General features: G+C 38.9%; 2 protein-coding genes across 6 annotated transcripts; both read left to right on the top strand.

Annotated features, from left to right (window-relative positions):
* Positions 1 to 211: 211 nt before the first annotated feature.
* Positions 212 to 15,117, top strand: LOC104884593 (sugar transporter ERD6-like 7). Of its 5 annotated transcripts, none has more exons than XM_010669276.4 (18): positions 212 to 497; positions 594 to 656; positions 1,731 to 1,820; positions 1,923 to 1,982; positions 2,082 to 2,147; positions 2,231 to 2,296; positions 2,454 to 2,529; positions 2,628 to 2,692; positions 2,769 to 2,861; positions 2,962 to 3,042; positions 3,150 to 3,234; positions 3,318 to 3,361; positions 3,451 to 3,513; positions 3,604 to 3,663; positions 3,749 to 3,802; positions 3,919 to 3,978; positions 4,062 to 4,176; positions 11,391 to 11,726. In XM_010669276.4, the coding sequence occupies exons 1-18, from the start codon at positions 294 to 296 to the stop codon at positions 11,504 to 11,506; spliced, it is 1,461 nt and encodes a 486-aa protein (XP_010667578.1). In that variant the 5' UTR covers positions 212 to 293; the 3' UTR covers positions 11,507 to 11,726. The 5 variants fall into 5 exon arrangements, with proteins under 5 accessions (XP_010667578.1, XP_048504577.1, XP_019103179.1 ...); XM_019247634.3 differs by lacking the exon at positions 212 to 497 and adding an exon at positions 997 to 1,105 and having other exon boundaries at positions 613 to 656; XM_048648620.2 differs by lacking the exon at positions 1,923 to 1,982.
* A 2,389-nt stretch (positions 15,118 to 17,506) lies between these two features.
* LOC104884596 (uncharacterized) lies at positions 17,507 to 18,523 on the top strand. Its single transcript, XM_010669280.1, has one exon. It carries the CDS (start codon positions 17,507 to 17,509, stop codon positions 18,521 to 18,523), a length of 1,017 nt encoding a protein of 338 aa, XP_010667582.1.
* Positions 18,524 to 19,454: the final 931 nt, after the last annotated feature.

Genomic DNA, 19,454 nt, shown 5'->3' with positions numbered 1-19,454 from the left:
ATTCAAGAAGGAAAGTGGACACTTTAGGATAAATTAGCATTATTATAGGAATGGACAATGATATTTCTCACAAATTTACACACAAATTCATTTCCATTACCACCATTTATAACCAACTACCAAACACGCCGCAAGAGTCCAGGATATGAAGTAGAAAGTTTTGTCAAGTGACCACGTAACAGTTATAAAGTGGGCATTTCACCGTTTCACGTATTTAGACATGTTTGATTTGTATTCCTAATCCTACGTATGTATAAGTCATATCAAGAGACACACACAAAAGGCTCTAAGAAATGGCTTTTGGAGATGATGAGGAAAGAGGAGAGGGGATCATCCAACAAGATATTCAACAGCCACTAATTCAGGCTAAGAGAACCACTACTGATGGCGGCAGAAATCAGAACCAAAATGGTGAAAATGGGAGCAGACGTCATCCATGGATGGTTTACCTTAGCACTTTTGTTGCCGTTTGTGGTTCCTATGAATTTGGAGCTTGTGTATGTGCCCTTTCTCTTTTTTCTTCTCTTATTTCAGTAGAAATTTACATGTTTGTGTTGATTTGTACTGACAGAAAAAAATGAGTTGATTTTCAGGCAGGCTACTCATCTCCCACTCAGTCTGCCATTACTGCAGAACTTGGTCTCTCCACTGCTCAGGTTTATTCTCTCATTGATTTGTGTTTGTTACTTCAAAATTCGGAATTATCAAATTTTATTAGCAAATTCAGGTTTAGAGATAAATTGTGTTAATTAGTAACATCTTTCTAGGAGGTAGTCGAGCCATGGACAAAAAGAATAATTGCTTACCAGTTGACAGTTGTAGTATATTCTTGGTGATGATATAGTTAGAAATTTAGAATTGAATTGAAAGAAGATTCTTTTTGTCGTGTAAGACTTGAACAAGAACAAAAACTACATCATTTGATTTGCAAAGTTCTACTCTGAATGACAGTAATTTATGTATCGATACTATCTTAAGTTTGAAGATCTTTTGCAGCCATTTGATTGGTGGTTGTAGATCCCAGTAACGGTACCTGTCTTGGTTTGTAACTTGTAAGGGAAAGCTTTTGAAAAGTCTATCGTGATGAGAATCCATCTCCAAACATGTATTTTTCTTCCTAAACTTGCATTAACATCTATTATACTTTAAATGTAGTATTGAGTGGGAATGGAAAATCGAGAAGAAAATCACATGTTTATGCGATGAGATTCCTTCACCATGATAATATAAGTATGGGGTTTCACTTCTCAACTACAAATGATCTCATTTTCGTTACCGCCCATTTAGTACCACCTACCAAACGAGCCTTTAGTTGTGTCCACCAAGGGGAAAAGATATAAGTTTTCCTAGTATTGTTTTGGTTTTCTTCTTTCAAATCGTGATTAACTTTTATTTAACTACTCTCATAAGAAAATACATTAGACTCATCTTAAAAAACTTTGATTAGGAAAATAAGTTCAAATGAGCGCTACAAAGTTCTTTTCACTCCTAGAAATAAGTGGATATGTTTAAAATGAAATTAGGAAAGAAAGGAAAATAAACTGAGTCCACAATGCACTGTATTAGGAGCATAGGACTTTCATCCATGCATATGAGTATGACATCACAGTAAAGGTCAATGAGAATATGAGATTGTGGTTCATGGTAGACTACTAGACTCTTTCTGTGTTTAAAGCATTATATTGTATATTTTGCTTTCACTCTCCAACTATCGATGTTCTTTTATGCAGTACGCACTTTTCGGTTCTATACTGACTGTTGGTGCAATGATTGGAGCTATCACAAGTGGACCTATTGCTGATTTTATTGGAAGGAAAGGGGTATAAAGTAAAATATTCAGTACATTTGTTTGAGTTTATGAGTATGAACTAGCAACTTCCACCTTTTCATTAGAACTCTTCTGAATTTCGAAATATTTGCAGGCAATGAGAGTGTATTCTGCTTTCTGTGTGGGTGGGTGGCTTGCAATATATTTTGCCAAGGTTCAATGTCAAAGAATATTACTATTTTGAATCCTTTAGCCTTGGTACTTTAAGTTATGCAGAATTAAATTACCTGAGCGTTTCTTTTTAATGAACCAGGGTTCTTTAGCATTAGACATAGGAAGACTAGCAGGAGGATATGGAATGGGTGCCTTCTCCTATGTGGTATGTATGTTCTGTAATTTTATGCAATTACAACTTGTTTACACTGATTTGCTAGCCATCATGAATAATGGAAAAATTAATAGGTACCTGTTTACATTGCGGAAATAGCACCTGTTCATCTCAGAGGAGCACTCACAACATTAAACCAGGTATAGTTGTACCTTGAGCAGAACGAATGATTCAGTGCAATTTTCACTTTTATTTACCATCCAAGATGTGTTTATTTAGCTAAATGCTTGCAGTAACTATATCAAGTTTTATAATTGACATTGATACAATATTTACTCTTTTTTTGCCTCCTTATAGGTCATGATCTGTGCGGGAGTCTCCGTGGCTTTTATAATTGGCATAGTCTTACCTTGGAGAGCTTTGGCACTAACCGGTAGAGATATATATTCATACTTAATGATTCAAATATATATATACATCTTGGAGACTGCAACAAAGAAACTTAATGACTCAATGGGACATATTATGCAGGACTTATCCCATGTGTTATTCTGCTGCTTGGTTTATTTTTCATTCCAGAATCTCCAAGATGGTTGGTAAGAATATAAAGTGTCCATAAAATTAGGTATAACATGTAATTTGAATAACCATATCTGATTGAAATATATACAGGCAAAAAAAGGAGCTCGAAAGGAGTTTGAAGCTGCACTTCAGAAACTTCGTGGCAGCGATGCGGATATAAACCATGAAGCTGCTGAGATCCAAGTACTAAATGACAATCCCCAATTATTCACTTTGACAATTATATTGCTAAAGCATTCAAGCAAAAGACTCATATTTGCTCGTCATGTCTTTCAATTAACAGAATTACATAGAAGAGCTTGAACAACTACCAAAAGCTAGTATGTTTGACTTGTTTCAAACGAGGTATCTACGTTCTGTCACGGTAGGATTTCCGTCCTTGTTGTAATAGATTGTGAGGTTATATTTAAATTAATCTGCGAATCCGTGACCTTTTCCAACTAATCACTTGTTTGAATGATCTGATATCAGATAGCAGTAGGATTGATGGTTTTTCAACAATTTGGAGGTATTAATGGTATCTGCTTCTACGTCAGCAACATTTTTGAGATGGCTGGTAAGGATTCGACTATCAACTCTGTTTGAAAGAAGAAATCATTTTTTTTCCTAATTTGTTTGATTCTTGTTTGCATATGATAGGTTTTTCCCCAAGCGTTGGTACTGTAATATACGCTTTACTTCAGGTTCGTAAAAGATAATTCCTGGTTCCCGTCAGCTAATTTTTATTATTCATGTCTCTGAGTACCTGTGCTTAGACAATATTTCTCTGTAGGTTGTGATTACAACTATGGGAGCAACTTTAATTGACAAGGCGGGAAGAAAGCCACTGCTTTTGGTATATATTTTCTTTGTTGTAGGTCATGTACGTTATAAGCTCTTATTGCCTTTTAATTGATTAACCAGTAGACTATCTTTGCTACTGCAGGTTTCAGCGGTTGGATTAGTTATAGGATGCATATTGACTGCTATTGCATTCTATTTTAAGGTAACTTGTGCAACGAATCATGTATAGAAACTGCAAAACATATAAAATGAGGTAAAAATTCACAGCTGTTGTTTACCCAAAACAGGCACATGAGCTATCAGAGAAGGCAGCGCCAATACTTGCAATCACCGGCATACTGGTAGAGCATATATGAATATATCAGCTTTAAAATAAAAGTTTTTTGGATTCCCAAATAATGTGGGTGAATGGTATTTAAAGCTATACTTATTGTTTTAAGTTTGTACCTCCAATTAGGTATATATATCAGCGTTTTCAGTAGGCATGGGAGCAGTTCCATGGGTCGTAATGTCAGAGGTGATCGAATACCACAGAAACTATTACTACAACTCTAACTCCAAATTTACGTGGGTTTATCTAATATTTCGTCTCTGTGGCAGATTTTTCCTATAAATGTTAAAGGAGTGGCTGGAAGCCTGGCAACACTCGTCAATTGGTTTGGTGCTTGGGCAATTTCCTATACATTCAACTTTCTGATGGAATGGAGTTCCAGTGGTATATCTTCATGTCAAATTCTACATTATACTGCTCCATATATATACTAATGTTTTATAACGGAACATTGGAAGCCACATGTTAGTTTCTGTAGATATCAAGCTAAGCTTGGACTAGTGGTGAGGAAAGAACCTTCCAACCTCAAGGTTGGGGGTTCAATCCCCACTAGGGATACTCTGGCCTGGCCCATGTTGATCACACAGTCTGACCCGAAAATGGGTGGGTTTTGGGCAAGAATTTTTGGCCCGCGGTCAATCCCGGCCTCAGTTTCGCGCAAAAAAATCCAGGTCATGGGCGACACGAATATGGAAAATCAGGTTAGTTTTTGGCCCGATCCGAAAATGACCCGAAAATCCCGCATGACCGCGTCTGAATTAACGGATTTTGGCTTGTCAATTAAGCTCAAGGCCTGGCCTGACCAGGTGCTTTAGCCTAAAACAACCACTTTTTTACCAAAGCCCGACCCGACCCGGTCCATGATCACTTATAGCGTTGTATGAAACTACACTATCAAAACAATAAGGTTTACACTATACTATATTCTTTCAACAAATTGACTCATTACACGTGTACAAAAAATCCTTGCAATACACATTCTGAAAACTAGTAAGAGTTATATGAAGACTGATGGAGTTATCAGTAATATTATGGATAATAAAGATATGATAATATCTTTAGAATATATTATTATTTTAGGAAAATACTTCCATAAGAATAATTCAAATAAGTTTTTGATTAATATTACACTATTACGTAAAAGATACCTTTTAGAGATATTTTCCTAGTAGGAGTCCATGCGTATTCATATATATATATTTTACTTATGGTTCATTGTCAAACACACATAACGCACATCAATATAATATACTCTTACTATTTTATGCTTCTCCCAAAACTTAACATAATATCAAAGCCTTGCAAAGTTTTGGATTGATCCGGTTCTTCCGTATAAAAAATTAAGTGCCGGTAGGGGTTCATGAAGATCCACTGGCAGGACCGAATTTACCTATATTAAAGTACTTCTTACTTATCACCGGCTAGATTCTTCCTCAAATTTTTATTTTCTTCTATTCCTCTTATGATTTATTTCCATGGTGTGATCTCGAAATTGGTTTGGCTCTCTGGTTTGATATATGTTTCCCCTGCTTGTTGGGTTAGTGGGTTTGTTATTCGTGAAGCTACACAATACGTTGTTAAAATAAGGCTAATGATTTTCCTTGCTTTCATTAAATTCACACTTAACATTATATACACCCTAATCACAGTAAGGCTTTTAAGCCCATCAATCTACTTATAATACATCATTAAATACAACAAGACATTGGGCCTAATGCTGCCTCTTAAGTTGAAGCATGTAGGTCACAAATGCCACTTGCATAACAAGTGTAAAAAATTGACGTTTACCAAGTGCCTTAGTGAAAACATTGGCAAGTTGCGTATAGTAGCAACATGATGCGTAGTAATGAGGACCACCTGCAAGGCGTCGCGAACCTAATGATAATCAACTTTAATGTGTTTGCTACGCTCATGAAACACTGGATTCTAGGCGATGTGAAGAGCAGACCGGCTATCACAATAAAGGGACATTGCACGAGGTTGGTTAACACCCAAACTCTCGAGAAGAGCTTTCAATCGTTTCAATTCTGAAGTAACATCTGCCATCGATCGATACTCATCCTCCGTAGAGGACCGAGAGACGGTTTGTTGCTTCTTAGTTTTCTAAGAGGTAGGAGAACAACCAAGAAACACAATTCACCATGTGAGAACGAAGAGTCAACGGGCAACTAGCCCAGTCAGAGTCACACCAACCCAACAAAGAAAAATCACAATCCGCACCAAGAAGAATGCCCTGGTCGGGATACCCTTTGAGGTAACGAACGACGCGGAGGGCAGCCTCCCAATGCTCCTGTCGGGGATCCTGCATGAACTCAGCAAAAATATGAACACCATAGGTCAAATCAGGCGAGTGAAAGAAAGATAAATGAGACGGCCGACCAGAAGACGATAAGAAGCAAGATTAGACCGCTAACATGGCAAGAGTGTGATTCTGCTTAATCGGGAAAGCGGCGGGCTTAGCACCCATGAGACCAGTCTCGGAGATGATGTCCAAAGTATACTTGCGCTGACATAAAAATAAGCCCCCAGGCCCCCCGAGCAACCACTATACAAAGGAAATACTTCAAAGCACCCAAATCCTTCATATAAAAACAATCACCCAAATAGGTCTTGAAGGTCGAAATAGCAGCAGAATCATTACTGGAGATGATGAGGTCATCAACATAAATGAGCACATAAAGGTGAACACAACCTTGGTTGAGAGTGAATAATGAGTAATCAGAGTAGCACTGAACAAAGCCATAGCCAATAGGGAAGCAGTAAGCTTTGTAAATCAACACTTAGGCTTGACGAAGTCCATAAAGAGACTTTTTCAAATGACAAACCATACCAGGCTTTGGAGGAGTGAAGCCAAGTGAAAGTCTCATGTACACCTCTTCATCCAAATCCCCATGAAGAAAAGCTTTATGCACATCTGATGAAGCTTCCAGTTTTTAGCAGTAACAATAGCAAGGAAGGTGCGGACAGTAACCATCTTACCCACGGGAGCAAAAGTTTCATTATAGTCAATCCTTTCCACCTGATGATTACGAAACACAACTAACCTTGCCTTTACATGTTCCACAGAGCCATCAGAATGATAGTTAACTTTGTAAACCCATTTACAACCAAGCGCCTTATGACCAGGGGGAAGAGTATCCATCTCCCAAGTTGCATTGTCCTCCAAAGCACCTATTTCTTTTTGCATAAATTCACACCAACCAGGAACCTGCATAGCCTCATTAAAATAGCGAGGTTCAACCTTGGAAGTAACTGTTGCAAGAATAAGACAGTGTCGCACAAAAAATTTATCACAATTCACAAAGTGTGCTAAAGGGTAAGGAATACCTGAGGATCCCGATGAAGAAGATAAAGACGAAGATGGACTCGTTTTCCGTTCAGTATTAGTAAGAAAATCTCGCAGCAACACAAATGGCCTTTTATATAATCCGCGCCCAAGACTGAAGGAGTCATTAGCAATGGAGTCATGGTCATCAATAGGGGGTGGCTGGTCCAAAGGGCAGACATATGCTAAAAAATGGGCCGGCCCACGTGTGTAGTAGAGGTAGAATGCGGGGGATTTGTGGGAGGTATGGGGGGTACTGGGCTCGGTAAAGGAAGAAAGAGAAATAGTGGATTTGGGAGGGTGGGGGTGTGAAGTAACACGGGGCCTAAGAGGCTCCTCATTCCTAATAGATGGACTGGAGCTCGGCCCAATGGCTCCCTCAATAGGGGAGGGTGGCGCATCATCCAAAACAAGCCGAGGATGTTGGCTAAACAATTCAGCATCATCACCCAAATCATTAGGAGCATAACCAACTTCACGCAAGTCAAACGAAAATTAATTTTCGTGAAATTGAACATTCCTAAACACAAAAAAATCCCCGGTTGTAAGATCATATAATTTCCACCCTTTTTTACCCATTAGGATACCCAACAAAGATACATCGACGAATTCTATGAGCAAGCTTATCACCCTTGACACATTAATTATGAGCAAAACAAAGGCAACCAAACACATATAACACATCAAAGGATGGAGATTTTCCCGTAAGCACCTCATAAGGAGTCAAACAATTCAACATAATTGAGGGGAGTTATATTGATAATATAAACAGCATCAAGAACACATTCACCCCAAAAAAGAAACAGGAAGGTGAGCTTGAAACATTAAAGCCTTACTAGCATTCAAGATATGTTGATGTTTGCATTCTACCTTCCCATTTTGTTGGGGAGTGCCCACACTCGAGGTTTGAAATAAAATGCTATTGGTCTCCAAATAGTCAAATTATCAATTAAATTCAGTTATATTATTAGCGCACACAATTTCGACTGTGGTTTCAAACTGACGAGTAATCATGGCAAAGAAAGACATAAAAGCACCCTGAACCTCCTTTTTATTTCTCAAAAAATACACCCAAATCGCATGAGAGAAATCATCCACCAAAGTAAGAAAATAAATAGCATCACAAGAGGAGTGCGTGTTATATGGTCTCGATAAATCACAATGAATAAGGTCAAAAATCCAAGGGGCTTTATTATCACTAGTAGGGAAATAATCATGAGCTTGTTTAGCTTGAGGAGACACAATAAAAGCTTTATTTGATTTCTTCCTAGTAGAACTAGAACTAATAGCAGGAACCAACTTGATAACACGATCCAAAGCATGCCCTAATCATCGATGCCATAGCTCAAATTCGGATAAGCTAGGAACAGTCACCGTTTGCATAGAAGGAATGCTATAAAAAAGTAGAGTCCATCACGCGGCTCACCTTCTCCAATCAGGGTCCTCGAGCGTTGGTCTTGTATAGCAGAAAACCAAGTGAATTTGAAGTGACAATTAGAGTCATCAATGAGTTGCGACACGGAAATGAACTTGCAATTAAGTTGAGGGACATAGAAAACATGAGAAAGAGTGAGGCCATCAGTGAGAGTGACATGACCCTCCATAGTAGCAAGAGCACGAGTATCGTCTGGTAAACCAACAGGACATTCAACAATTGAGGTAACATGTGTGAAACACGTGAGATCATAAGTAACATAATGCGGAGCCCCCGTGTCAATAATCCATTGGCTAGAGAAAGTCTTACCCGTCATACGATCACCTTTAGATGTCTCATTATTTATCAAATGCATAAGGGCTTCAACCTGTGTTGGAATCAAGTCAACAAGGGGAACATGCCTGGTGGAGTTAGGAGAGCTGCCAACATCGATTAACACTGCGTGAGTAGTGACGGTGGCGCCACGGCTATGAGGCTCAGCAGCAGCCCTTGCGGAGGATGAATCGGCAGTAGCAACAAGGGGTCTTAGCAGACCCGAATTTTTGATTAGCCGACGCACCACGACAAAACTTCTCCTCCCACCACGCATGTTTGCCATAGAGCTAGAAACACGTCGCTACCTCGTGGCCGGAGTGCTTACAATGAGAGAAGCAAGTCGAACTCGATCCGTACCATCAAACCGGGCTGACTACTGTCAGTTTGCAAAGCGAAGGCATGAACCTCCTCCTTAATAGCTTTCCCACAAGCTATATCCCTCAAGCGCTCCTCTTGAGTGAGGGTCTGATAAATGCGATCTAAATCAGCAGGAGGAGATTGAGAGAATATTAAAGTGTGTTGTGCCATATAAGTCATCGGCGAAACCAATTAGAAACTAGTGGATCTCCTCCTCGTCGCGGTCCGCGATAAATTTGCCGGCGACATCACACGTGCATTATATACAAACGCAACCATGAAGAGGTTTTAGACGATTAAGTTCGTCATGTAAACCCATTAACTTAGTGAAATACTCCTCAATAGACATGGAACGCTATTGTTTACAATCAACAATGGCCGCTCGTAATTGTTGGAGTTGAGGGCCGTTAGTGACACAAAATCGATTCTCCAAGTACTCCCACAAGCGCTTAGCATCATCATAAAACGGGATGGATGAGGCAAGCTTCGAGTCTATACTATGTAAAAGCCAGGAAACCAACATAGAGTAAACAATTTCCCAATCTAAAATCTTCTTCTTCTCCGTAGGTTTGGTGATGGTTCCATCTACAAAAACAAACTTCCTTCGAGAGGGCCAAAGTAATGGTGCGGGCCCATGTTGCGTAATTATCGCCAGTGAAAATAACATGAGTGATCAAATTTCCGGGTTGATCTCCCGAGCCAAGGTAATACAGTGAAGCAGGGTTAATTTTGTCATCATCTGTCATGGTGAACTAACCACGCAATTGGCACATAGAGTGGTTGACGGAAGAAAGAAAATATAACGGCTGAGGTGAGGTTAAACGGAGGAGAGCTCCGATACCATGTTAAAATAGGGTTAATGATTTTCCTTGCTTTCATTAAATTCACACTTAGCATTATATACACCCTAATCACAATAAGGCTTTTAAGCCCATCAAGCTACATACAATACATCATTAAATACAACAATACATTAGGCCTAATATACGTGTTTATGAGTGGTGACTGTTTTTTTAGTTCTTGGGATTACCTGCTTTCTTGTCTTGATGAGTGGCTTTTGTGTCACAAACCATAATTTGCTTCGCGGTAAGTGTTAACAAAAAAAATTAGGCTTCCCCTATGTCGTGATAAAAGGCTTATTGTCTTGTAGCTTCTTGTAACGTGAGACAAGGTCTATTGGTTCTACACGTAGCGTGAAACAGAGTTTGGTTCTCCTTGTGCCATGAGATAGGGTTAATGTGCTGTGAACGTGGTTTTGCTAAGAAAAAGCAATATCTGATGAGAGCTCGACTTTTCTCAAGAAAAGTGAATAAATGTGGGCGTGATTATGCTCTAGGAATGGGTTCGAAAAGAATGTCGTTCCCGTTTTCTTAAAATAATTGGGTTTTTGAAAAAGAACGACGTTCTCATCAAGAAGAAGAAGAAGAAGAAAAAATTGGCAGATTAAAAAAGATTATATGGTTTGCTCATCAATATATCTATTTGATCTTAATTTTAATGTTTATTTTATGTCACCAATCATAATGTTCGTGTTACTACCGTTGCGATTGCGGGAGCTTAATAGGAATATCAAGGATAAACAGAGGTACGATAATATCTTTGGGATATATTGTTATCTTAAGAAAATATTATCGAAAGGATTATTTTCGATATTTGATCAGTAGCACCTCCCTATTTATTAATTTATCACTTCTTTGAGCATAGAGTTATAGTAGAAATAGGTATGCAAGTCATAGAAGGAAAGATAATTAATTTATTAGTAATATTGTATTGAAGTTAATGTTGTGGGCCAAGAAAAGATGCGACCATTCCTAAAAGAGAAAAAAAAAGTAGTCAGTACCACTAATAAGGGACAACCCAAAAAGAAAAGTGCGTAGACTAGTAAAAACTAGAGGGACCATTAGGAACAAGATACTTGTAAGATAGTTTCCTATTAGGAGTCCTTTTGTATTGCTATATATATATTGTATTTTATGGTTCATTATTAAACACGAAGAAGACACATCAATATAATATAAACTTTTATTATTCTCCTTCTCCTAAACTCAACAAGTATGGGAAATACAATCTATACTCAACAGTCTTGTTGGATTTTGTTATACAAATTTATGGAAACCAAATTCATTAATTTTCATGACACATTTGTGCAATGTTGTTTTTTCTCAGGTACTTTTATTATCTATGCTGTGATTAATGCAGCGGCAATCATCTTTGTTGTGATGGTTGTACCTGAAACAAAGGGAAGAAGTCTAGAGCAAATTCAGGCAGACATTAATGCTTAGGTTAGAGAGAAAACACACACCATATTACGATCAATCGTGATGATCAGACGAATCAAGACTTTTCAAAAATAGAATCGGGCTTAACAACTTGTCTAACTATTTTTCTTAAAAATTACTATGTTTATCAAAAAAATTGTAAAGGAGATTGATATCCATGACTTGTAAGTTTATTTAGATAAAGTATACGAGATTTCAAGATAATATAACTTTTTTTTAAGGATGACAAGCATTTTACTTGCTTGACGATGCTTACATGGTGAACGATAAAGGGTGTTGCATTGTCCATCTTGCTATTAGGGTCATTAGTAAATTTTTCTTTGGGAGTTTGCTATCTGGTTTTCCAGTACACTATCTGGAGTCTTTTTTTATTGTTAGTGATTAGAATTTGAGATAATGTCACTTCTTTGGGGCAAGGGGCTTGGAACTAGAGCAGATTTAGGTGTTAGAAAAGGCCGTAATCCAAATGGATAATGAGAGTCCGGAAAGGAAGATGCGAAAAGAATTCCTCCATACCTTAAAGGTTGTAATTCCTTATGCTTATTATATCCAAGTGGTAATTTTGATCTCCTAGGATATACAAGTGCAGATTATGTCAGAGATCTGATAAACTAGAAACTACTTCAGGTATGATCAAATATCTTGGGCTTCCAAAGAGCAAAACATTATTGCCTTTAATGCTTTATATACTATACATTGCTGAAGCTGAGTATGTCTCGACCCAAAGGGATTTTAAACAGAATTCATTCACTAATACTAGGTAAAAAGAGAAAAAAATAGAACGATGAGAGAGAAAGAGAAAAAAAGATGAGAGAGAAGGCGAAAACCAACTTTCCCAAATTCTTCCCCCCAAATCAACAAACCCTAGATTTCCATCTCTGCAAATTCATCCTAATTCACCTACTTCTTGTGGCAGGCATAGATATCATTATGCCAAGATATTAATTATGATTCTCCTAAGTGTAATCTGCTCATTAGTTACTTCTCTCCCGAGTTTTCGGCTTGGGGTGTGCAGTTTGGGAGATGAAAGGTTTGGTAAGGAAATCGTCCTTTCCTCTTCCCCAAATCAATTAACTCAACTGCCTTTTGTTAAGTCTAATCATTTCTGGGTGAGCTGTTCCTCACTTCTCTTCCAAAGATCTGAGGGTCGAAAATTTTATGAGTTAGGTTTTCTCCCTTTCAAGTACAAAAGGAAATCTAAAATTAGGGATTTTGAGTTGGGAGCATTAAATGTTAGGTTTTTAATCGCCTTTGGAGTGGAGTGTATTACTCTATCGTCTGGTAATTCAATGCGTGTTCAGGTGAAGGAAGTGTTCATTAAGGGTATTGCATTTAATGCAATGGTGGGCTCGAGATTTTTTCTGCAGAACTCCTTTCCCTCTTTTAGAGGGGCTGGTAAGTATCAAACCTCCTATATAAATACGACTTGGTTCTATCACTCTGGTATCCTTGAATTGTGTTTACACATTCTTTCGTATTCCTTTGATTATCAAAAGTGTTCTCTTTATTTTGTTGTTTACATTATGGAACCTCCCTCCTCTTTTAAAGATGTTCTTCTTTCATCTTCTAATGTTTCTAATAATGCAACGTTGGCTGAGAATGTCTTGAGTGTGGCTGGTGCCTCTGCCTCTCTTGCGGGGCCTGTTGTTGGAGATGCTTTGGTGGCGGACCCTGTTGTGCCTCAGTTTGCTTCGGCTTCTGTGGTGCTGGATGAGCTTCCTCAGGTAAAGCAGGATATTGTGGAACTCTCAAAATCTTGCTTGATAGGTAAAATGCTTAGTTCTTCTATTGATACACGTACCATTATTTCTCGTACTAAAGCTGACTGGAAATTTGTAAAAGGTGAGGTTGAGTATCTTGAAATGGGCAATGGGTGGCTCATGCTAAAGTTTTCTAATCCTGGTGACCTCTCACTGGTATGGAGTGAGAGGCCCTGGCATGTTCAGGGGGATATTTTTGTGATTTACCCTTGGCGTCCCTCTTTTGATCCTTATCTTGAGGAGATAAAGTGGGTAGACTTGTGGATTCGTATTCCTCGGCTTCCTGCTGAGCTGCTTAATTTTGATTCAGTTGCTAGTTTGTTATCTGCTAATGGTATAGGTGCTTTGATCAAACTTGATCCTAGGTCTTTGTAAAGGCATAAGATCAGGTTTGCTCGTGCTTGTGTGCGAGTGGACATAAAATCCCCTCTTTTAGAATTTGCTGAGGTATGTAGACATGGTGATCTGGTTCAAGGTTATGTCATTTGGTATGAAGATTTTTCTTCAGGATGTTCTTTTTGTGGGTCTGAAGATCATATTATTGACTGTTGTCCTTTGTTAGTCTCCCCTAAAAAGGAGATGAAAGTCCGGCTGATGAAAAATCCAAAGCAAAAGTGTCTGTTTGATAATCTAGCTAAAGCTGGCCAAGCTAACCTTGTTTCTACTGCTGAGCAAGCAAATGTAGTACAAGCACAGGCTAAGCATATAGCTAATCCTTCCCTGAGCAAAGCTGGTAAGAAATTTGTCCCTCCCAAAAAAAGATTTAATCCTGTCCGAGCTGGGTCCAAGAAAAATGTTGTTTTATCTGAAGGAGTTGATGATTCCCACCCTCTTGTGGGTATCCCTGAGTCTGGTCCTGTAAATGTAAGCAAAGGTGTTGTTATTAAGGAACCTGCTGAGGTTCCTAAGGCTGCTGGTAAGACTGCTGCTAGTTCTTTTCTTCCTGCTATTCCTGGTAAGACTTTACCTAGAACTGATACTGCTCTTGATAAAGGCAAAGGTAAGCTCTGTGTTGCTTCCCCCACTGTTGAGATTTCCTCTGATGATGAGGATTCTGAGAGGCTTTCCTCTGTGCTCCCTATCTCTATGGTGTGCCCCTCTATGATTGAGACTGGTGTTGGTGACTTAGGGGAGCTGGATTTACCCCTGGTCCCCGCTCTTCCTCCTATCAAAGTATTTCATACTTCTCATCTTTTCTCTGAGTCCTACTATGATGATATGTTATGTGAGGATGAGTTTGCTGCTGCTTTATCTCCTACTGGGAGCGCTGAAAAATCTGGAAGTGGGGCTTTCTTTCTTTTTTGCCTCACAATGATGATGATGAGGTGAGGACCATTACTGATAACTCTTTCCAGTCTCTGCATTCAGACAATTCAATTGTGCAGCAAATTGAGCAGCTGGGGGTTGATGAAGTTTCCACTATGGAGCAAACCTCTCAATCTGAGTCTTCCAAGAGAAAGGTTGAGGAACCAGAGGACGAGAGTGCCTCCTCTTCCCTGAAGAGGCCCAGAACTTAATCTCTCCAGTTAGTTTGCCATCAAAATGGTTTTAGTGCTGGTTTTTTGTTAATATTAAATGAAGATTGCTAGTTGGAACATTCGTGGGTGCCGTAGAAAAAATGCTTTTGATGAGGTTAGGGATTTTTGTAAAGCTAACTCTATTAGTCTTTGTATGTTATGCGAGACAAAATGTAAGTCCCCTCCCTTGAATCTCTTTGCCCAAAAATGTGGGTTTAGTTTTTTGGACTATGTTCCCACCATTGGTATGGCGGGTGGTCTATGGATAATGTGGAAATCTTGCAATTTGGATCCTTTTGCATTGGATGTTATATATAAAAGTGATCGTTTTATTTCATGTCAAATATCTCTTTTAAAGTCTTCTCATAAATTTATGGTTATTTTTGTTTATGCTCCTGCCAATCCGCTCTTTAAAAACGAATTTTGGCAGGATTTAATCATGTATTGTAATTCGCTTGTGCTACCATTTGTTGTTGTGGGGGACTATAATGAAATTGGTAAGCCAAGTGATAAACAAGGAGGTACGATCCCTTCTCATAATCGATTTGAACGTCTTCTAAACTTCACCTCCTTAGTCCCTTGTAAGGAAATTCCTCTTGTGGGTCTGTTTTTACATGGAGGAAGAAAATCCATGGTTTGGACAACATCTATGAAAAATTGGATCATGGTTATGCCAGTAGTGATTGGCTGTCATTATTCCCTAATGCACAGGTTACAAATCATATATTCTCATCCTCGGATCACTGTCCAATCTCTCTTTCTTTGGGATCATCTATTGTTTATAAAACGGCTCCATTCCGATTTGAAAAAATGTGGTGCCAAAGACAGGATTTTGACACTCTCATAAAGAAAACTCGGTGTTCTAGATTTCAAGGTAAAGTATAGGGGGCAACATTTATCCTTAGGGGATCAAAATATTAAGTATTATCATGCCTTTGCGGCTATTAGACGAAATCGTAATCAAATAAAGTCTATTAGAGATGCTTCCGGCTTGTTGGTAACAAACCCTGATGCGATTTCTTGCCTTCTTACGCAAGCTTTTAAGGATAGATTTACTTCTAATACACAATGCCAGTTTGATAATCCCGCGGATTTACTCTTATTACCCCCATAATTACAGAGGATGATAATAATCTTCTTACAGGACTGGTATCAGATGAGGAAATTAAAAGTGCAATGTTTGACCTAGCCCCTGATAAAGCTCCGGGCCCTGATGGTTTCCCTCCTTTTTTCTTTCAAAAATATTGGACTCTTGTGGGTCCGTCTGTTATTAGGGCTATTAAAGCCTTTTTTCATTCTGGTCATTTGCTATCGGAGATTAACCATACATTTTTGGCCCTTATTCCTAAAGTTGAGAATCCGGAGGAAACTTCGCATTTCCGCCCTATAAGCTTATGTTCCACTCTTTATAAGGTAATAGCCAAAATCCTTGCTAATCGTTTAAAAGTTGTTCTTGGTAGGATAATCCACCCTCTCCAAGGAGCTTTTGTCCCCGAGCGGCTTATTCAGGATAATATATTAATAGCTCATGAAGTTTTTCATTCTTTTCGGAAAAAATCTGGTAAGGAAGGATGGATTGCAATCAAATTGGATATGGAGAAAGCGTATGATCGATTGGAGTGGGGGTTTATTTTTGCTATGTTAGAACATTTGGGATTTAGTCAACTCTGGATTAACTGGATCAGAGTTTGTCTGTCTCCTGTCTCTTTCTCGGTCTTAGCTAATGGTGTTCCTGGTGATAGATTCTTTCCCTCCCGTGGGATCCGTCAAGGCGATCCACTGTCCCCTTATTTATTTATCTTAAGTGCAGAATTACTTGCTAGACAACTGCATTTTAATAGTACTAATAATGGGAAACTGGTGGGTGTCTCTGTGGGTAAATCAGGGGTTAAAGTCCCTTTTTTAACCTTCGCTGATGACACAATGATTTTTGCTAAGGCCAATGTGGCCAGTTGCAGGGTATTAGGGCCATCCTAGACAAGTATTGTGGTATGTCTGGCCAGCTGGTTAATTATAATAAATCGGCTTTTAAATGCACGAGCAATGTTTCTCTGGATGAGCGGGAGGAGTTCCAAGGATCCTTGGAATGACCTACTCGCATTCCTTGGAGAACTATCTGGGCTGTCCTATTATTGACAGTCGTGTGACGAAGGAAACTTTTATGCCAATTGTCCATAAAGTTCAGGCTCAACTCCCGAAATGGAAAGCCAACTCTCTCTCCCAGGCAGGCCGTGCTGTTCTCCTCCAAGCAAACTTGGCCTCAAAAGCTAATTATCAAATGCAAAGCTTTCTACTCCCCCAGTCTATTCTATCTAAGTTAGATAGGAATTATCGTAATTTTTTTTGGAATAAAGATTCCACCTCCAAGGCCCCAAATTTGATCGGGTGGGATCGTATCTGTTTACCGAAAAAATTTGGCGGTTTGGGGTTTAGAAAAGCGGACGTTAACAATTTGGCTAATCAAATGAAACTTCTTTGGAAGCTTCTTAAAGATGATACTAATCTTTGGGTTGTGTTGGCTAAGAAAAAATATTGTAAGAAATAAGAATTTTTTGTCTTGCAAAGTGTCTCCTATTGCTTCGTGGCAATGGAAAAGACTCATGACCTTGCGCTCGGTTTTTAAATCGGGTCTCCGGTGGCAAGTGGGTAATGGGTATAAAATTAATTTTTGGCATGATAACTGGGTCTTCCCCCATCCCTTGAGTCATATTATTCAGCTCCCCAGCATGAACAATCTGGCGAGGGTAGTTGAGTTTATTACGGAGGATAAAGAGTGGAATATCCCACTGTTAAGCTCTTTTCTTCCTTGGGATATCTGTCTTAAAATTTCCAAGATTTTTCTTCCTAAAAAGGATGTTGATGATGAGGTTTTCTGGGCTCTCTCCCCTGATGGGAATTATTCGGTTAAATCTGGGGCTCAGTTGCTTATTAATCAGAAAATTGGGCTGAATCCGTCAGTCGAGTACCTTTGGTTGTGGAAGGCTAATTTATCCCCCAAGATAAAAAAATTTTTGTGGAAGGCTTGCAATGATGGCCTTCCTACTAAGGCTAGACTAGAGCAAGTTCATGTCTTCACCCCTCAACAGTGTGAATTCTGTGGCTGTTCGCTGGAAACTGCTTCGCATCTCTTTTTCCAATGCCGGTTCACTATTGATATTCTGCACCAACTTGAGGCTGATTATGGTTGGCCTCAAATTCCGTCTTCTGCTATTTTAGGCTCTTTTAGAGCAAATTTGCAATGTTGTGTTGATGCGTTGGGGATTCCAAAAACTTGTCAATTAGCTGTTGTCTGGTGGTTTGTCTGGTTTACCCGGAATAAAGTCATTTTCTCTCAAGAAGCTTTTAACGTTCGTCAGATTTGTATTCTTGTTCATAAGTTCCTGGCTGAGTGGCATGTTTGTGGTGACAATACTGCTAGGATTCAGACTCGTTCTGATCCCCAACTTTTGGGGCTTAACTCTTTGTCCAGGAGGTGTGCGCCTTGGGTTCCCCCTCCTGAGGGTGTTTTTAAAGTTAATTTTGATGGTTCCAAGTATAGTGATGGGAGAACCTCCTTTGGTTTTGTAATTCGGAATCATGCGGGGGAGGCTCTTCTTACGGGGTGTAATTCCCTGCCTTCTGATTGGTCTATTACTCAAGCAGAAGCTTTTGGGCTTTGGGAAGCTATCAAGGGTGCTTGTTTTTGTAACCTCCCGAGAATCATTATTGAAGGAGAAGATTTGGAAACCCCCCTGGGTTATTAATAATTTATTGCAGGATGTTTGGCTGGAGCTGAGTAAGTTTAATAGTGTTGCTTTTTGTCACTGTTTCAGGGAAGCTAATAGGGCTGCTGATTTCATGGCTCATCAAGGTCAGGCGGCTCAGAATCTCAGATACAATTTTCCGCCTTTCTCTTCTGATTTCTCTATTGTCATCCGTAAGGATGTTTTAGGCTGGCCTCCCGATTAGGGGCCTGTTCCTAGTTTTTCTTTCCGGTACCAAAAAAAAAAAAAAAAAAATTCACTAATACTAGGTTAACTCTGTACAACCTATTTCTCTAGGTTTCTCCTTTTTATTTTTGCACACATATCGAAGTCCTTCAACAATTTTGTTTGTGGATTAGTTATCCAGTTTGAAAGAGCCACCAAATTTCTATCGTTCCTAATGTAGTCAAGTCTTTTATCATATTGTTAATCTTTTTAGTTAACAATAACACTTATTTAATTCTTCAATCTAAAATCTGAAACTTTTGGAAGGAACATACCTTATGTCAAAGGAACTTTTGGAATATGAAAGGTAAGATGTGGAAGAAGATACATGTAACGCCCCGACCTCTAAGCATCTTTATTAGGTTAATTAATCTTGATTATTAGCAGCGGAAGTCCTAGCCTTTGGTCGGTGCGTTACTGCCGTACTTTCCATTAGGAAAATACAAGGCAACATACTTACATAAACATATAGTAACATGGAAACTTAAACGTACTATATTATATTAAAGTAGAACAACGTTAATGTTAATTAACTAACTAACTACTTAGGTTACAAAAACTATAAGTGTTTGAGTCATTCTAATATCAATTTCTCACTGCTAAGCCATTCCGTCATCCCCATCGGTACCTAAAACAGAAAACAAAACGTCATGAGCCGAGGCCCAGTAACATACTACTCTAACAGCGTAAGTTCATTTCAACTCAT

Source organism: Beta vulgaris, chromosome 7, assembly GCF_026745355.1.
Source record: "Beta vulgaris subsp. vulgaris cultivar EL10 chromosome 7, EL10.2, whole genome shotgun sequence".
Taxonomy (NCBI): Eukaryota; Viridiplantae; Streptophyta; class Magnoliopsida; order Caryophyllales; family Amaranthaceae; genus Beta; species Beta vulgaris.
This window is presented reverse-complemented; position numbering and strand designations above follow the sequence as displayed.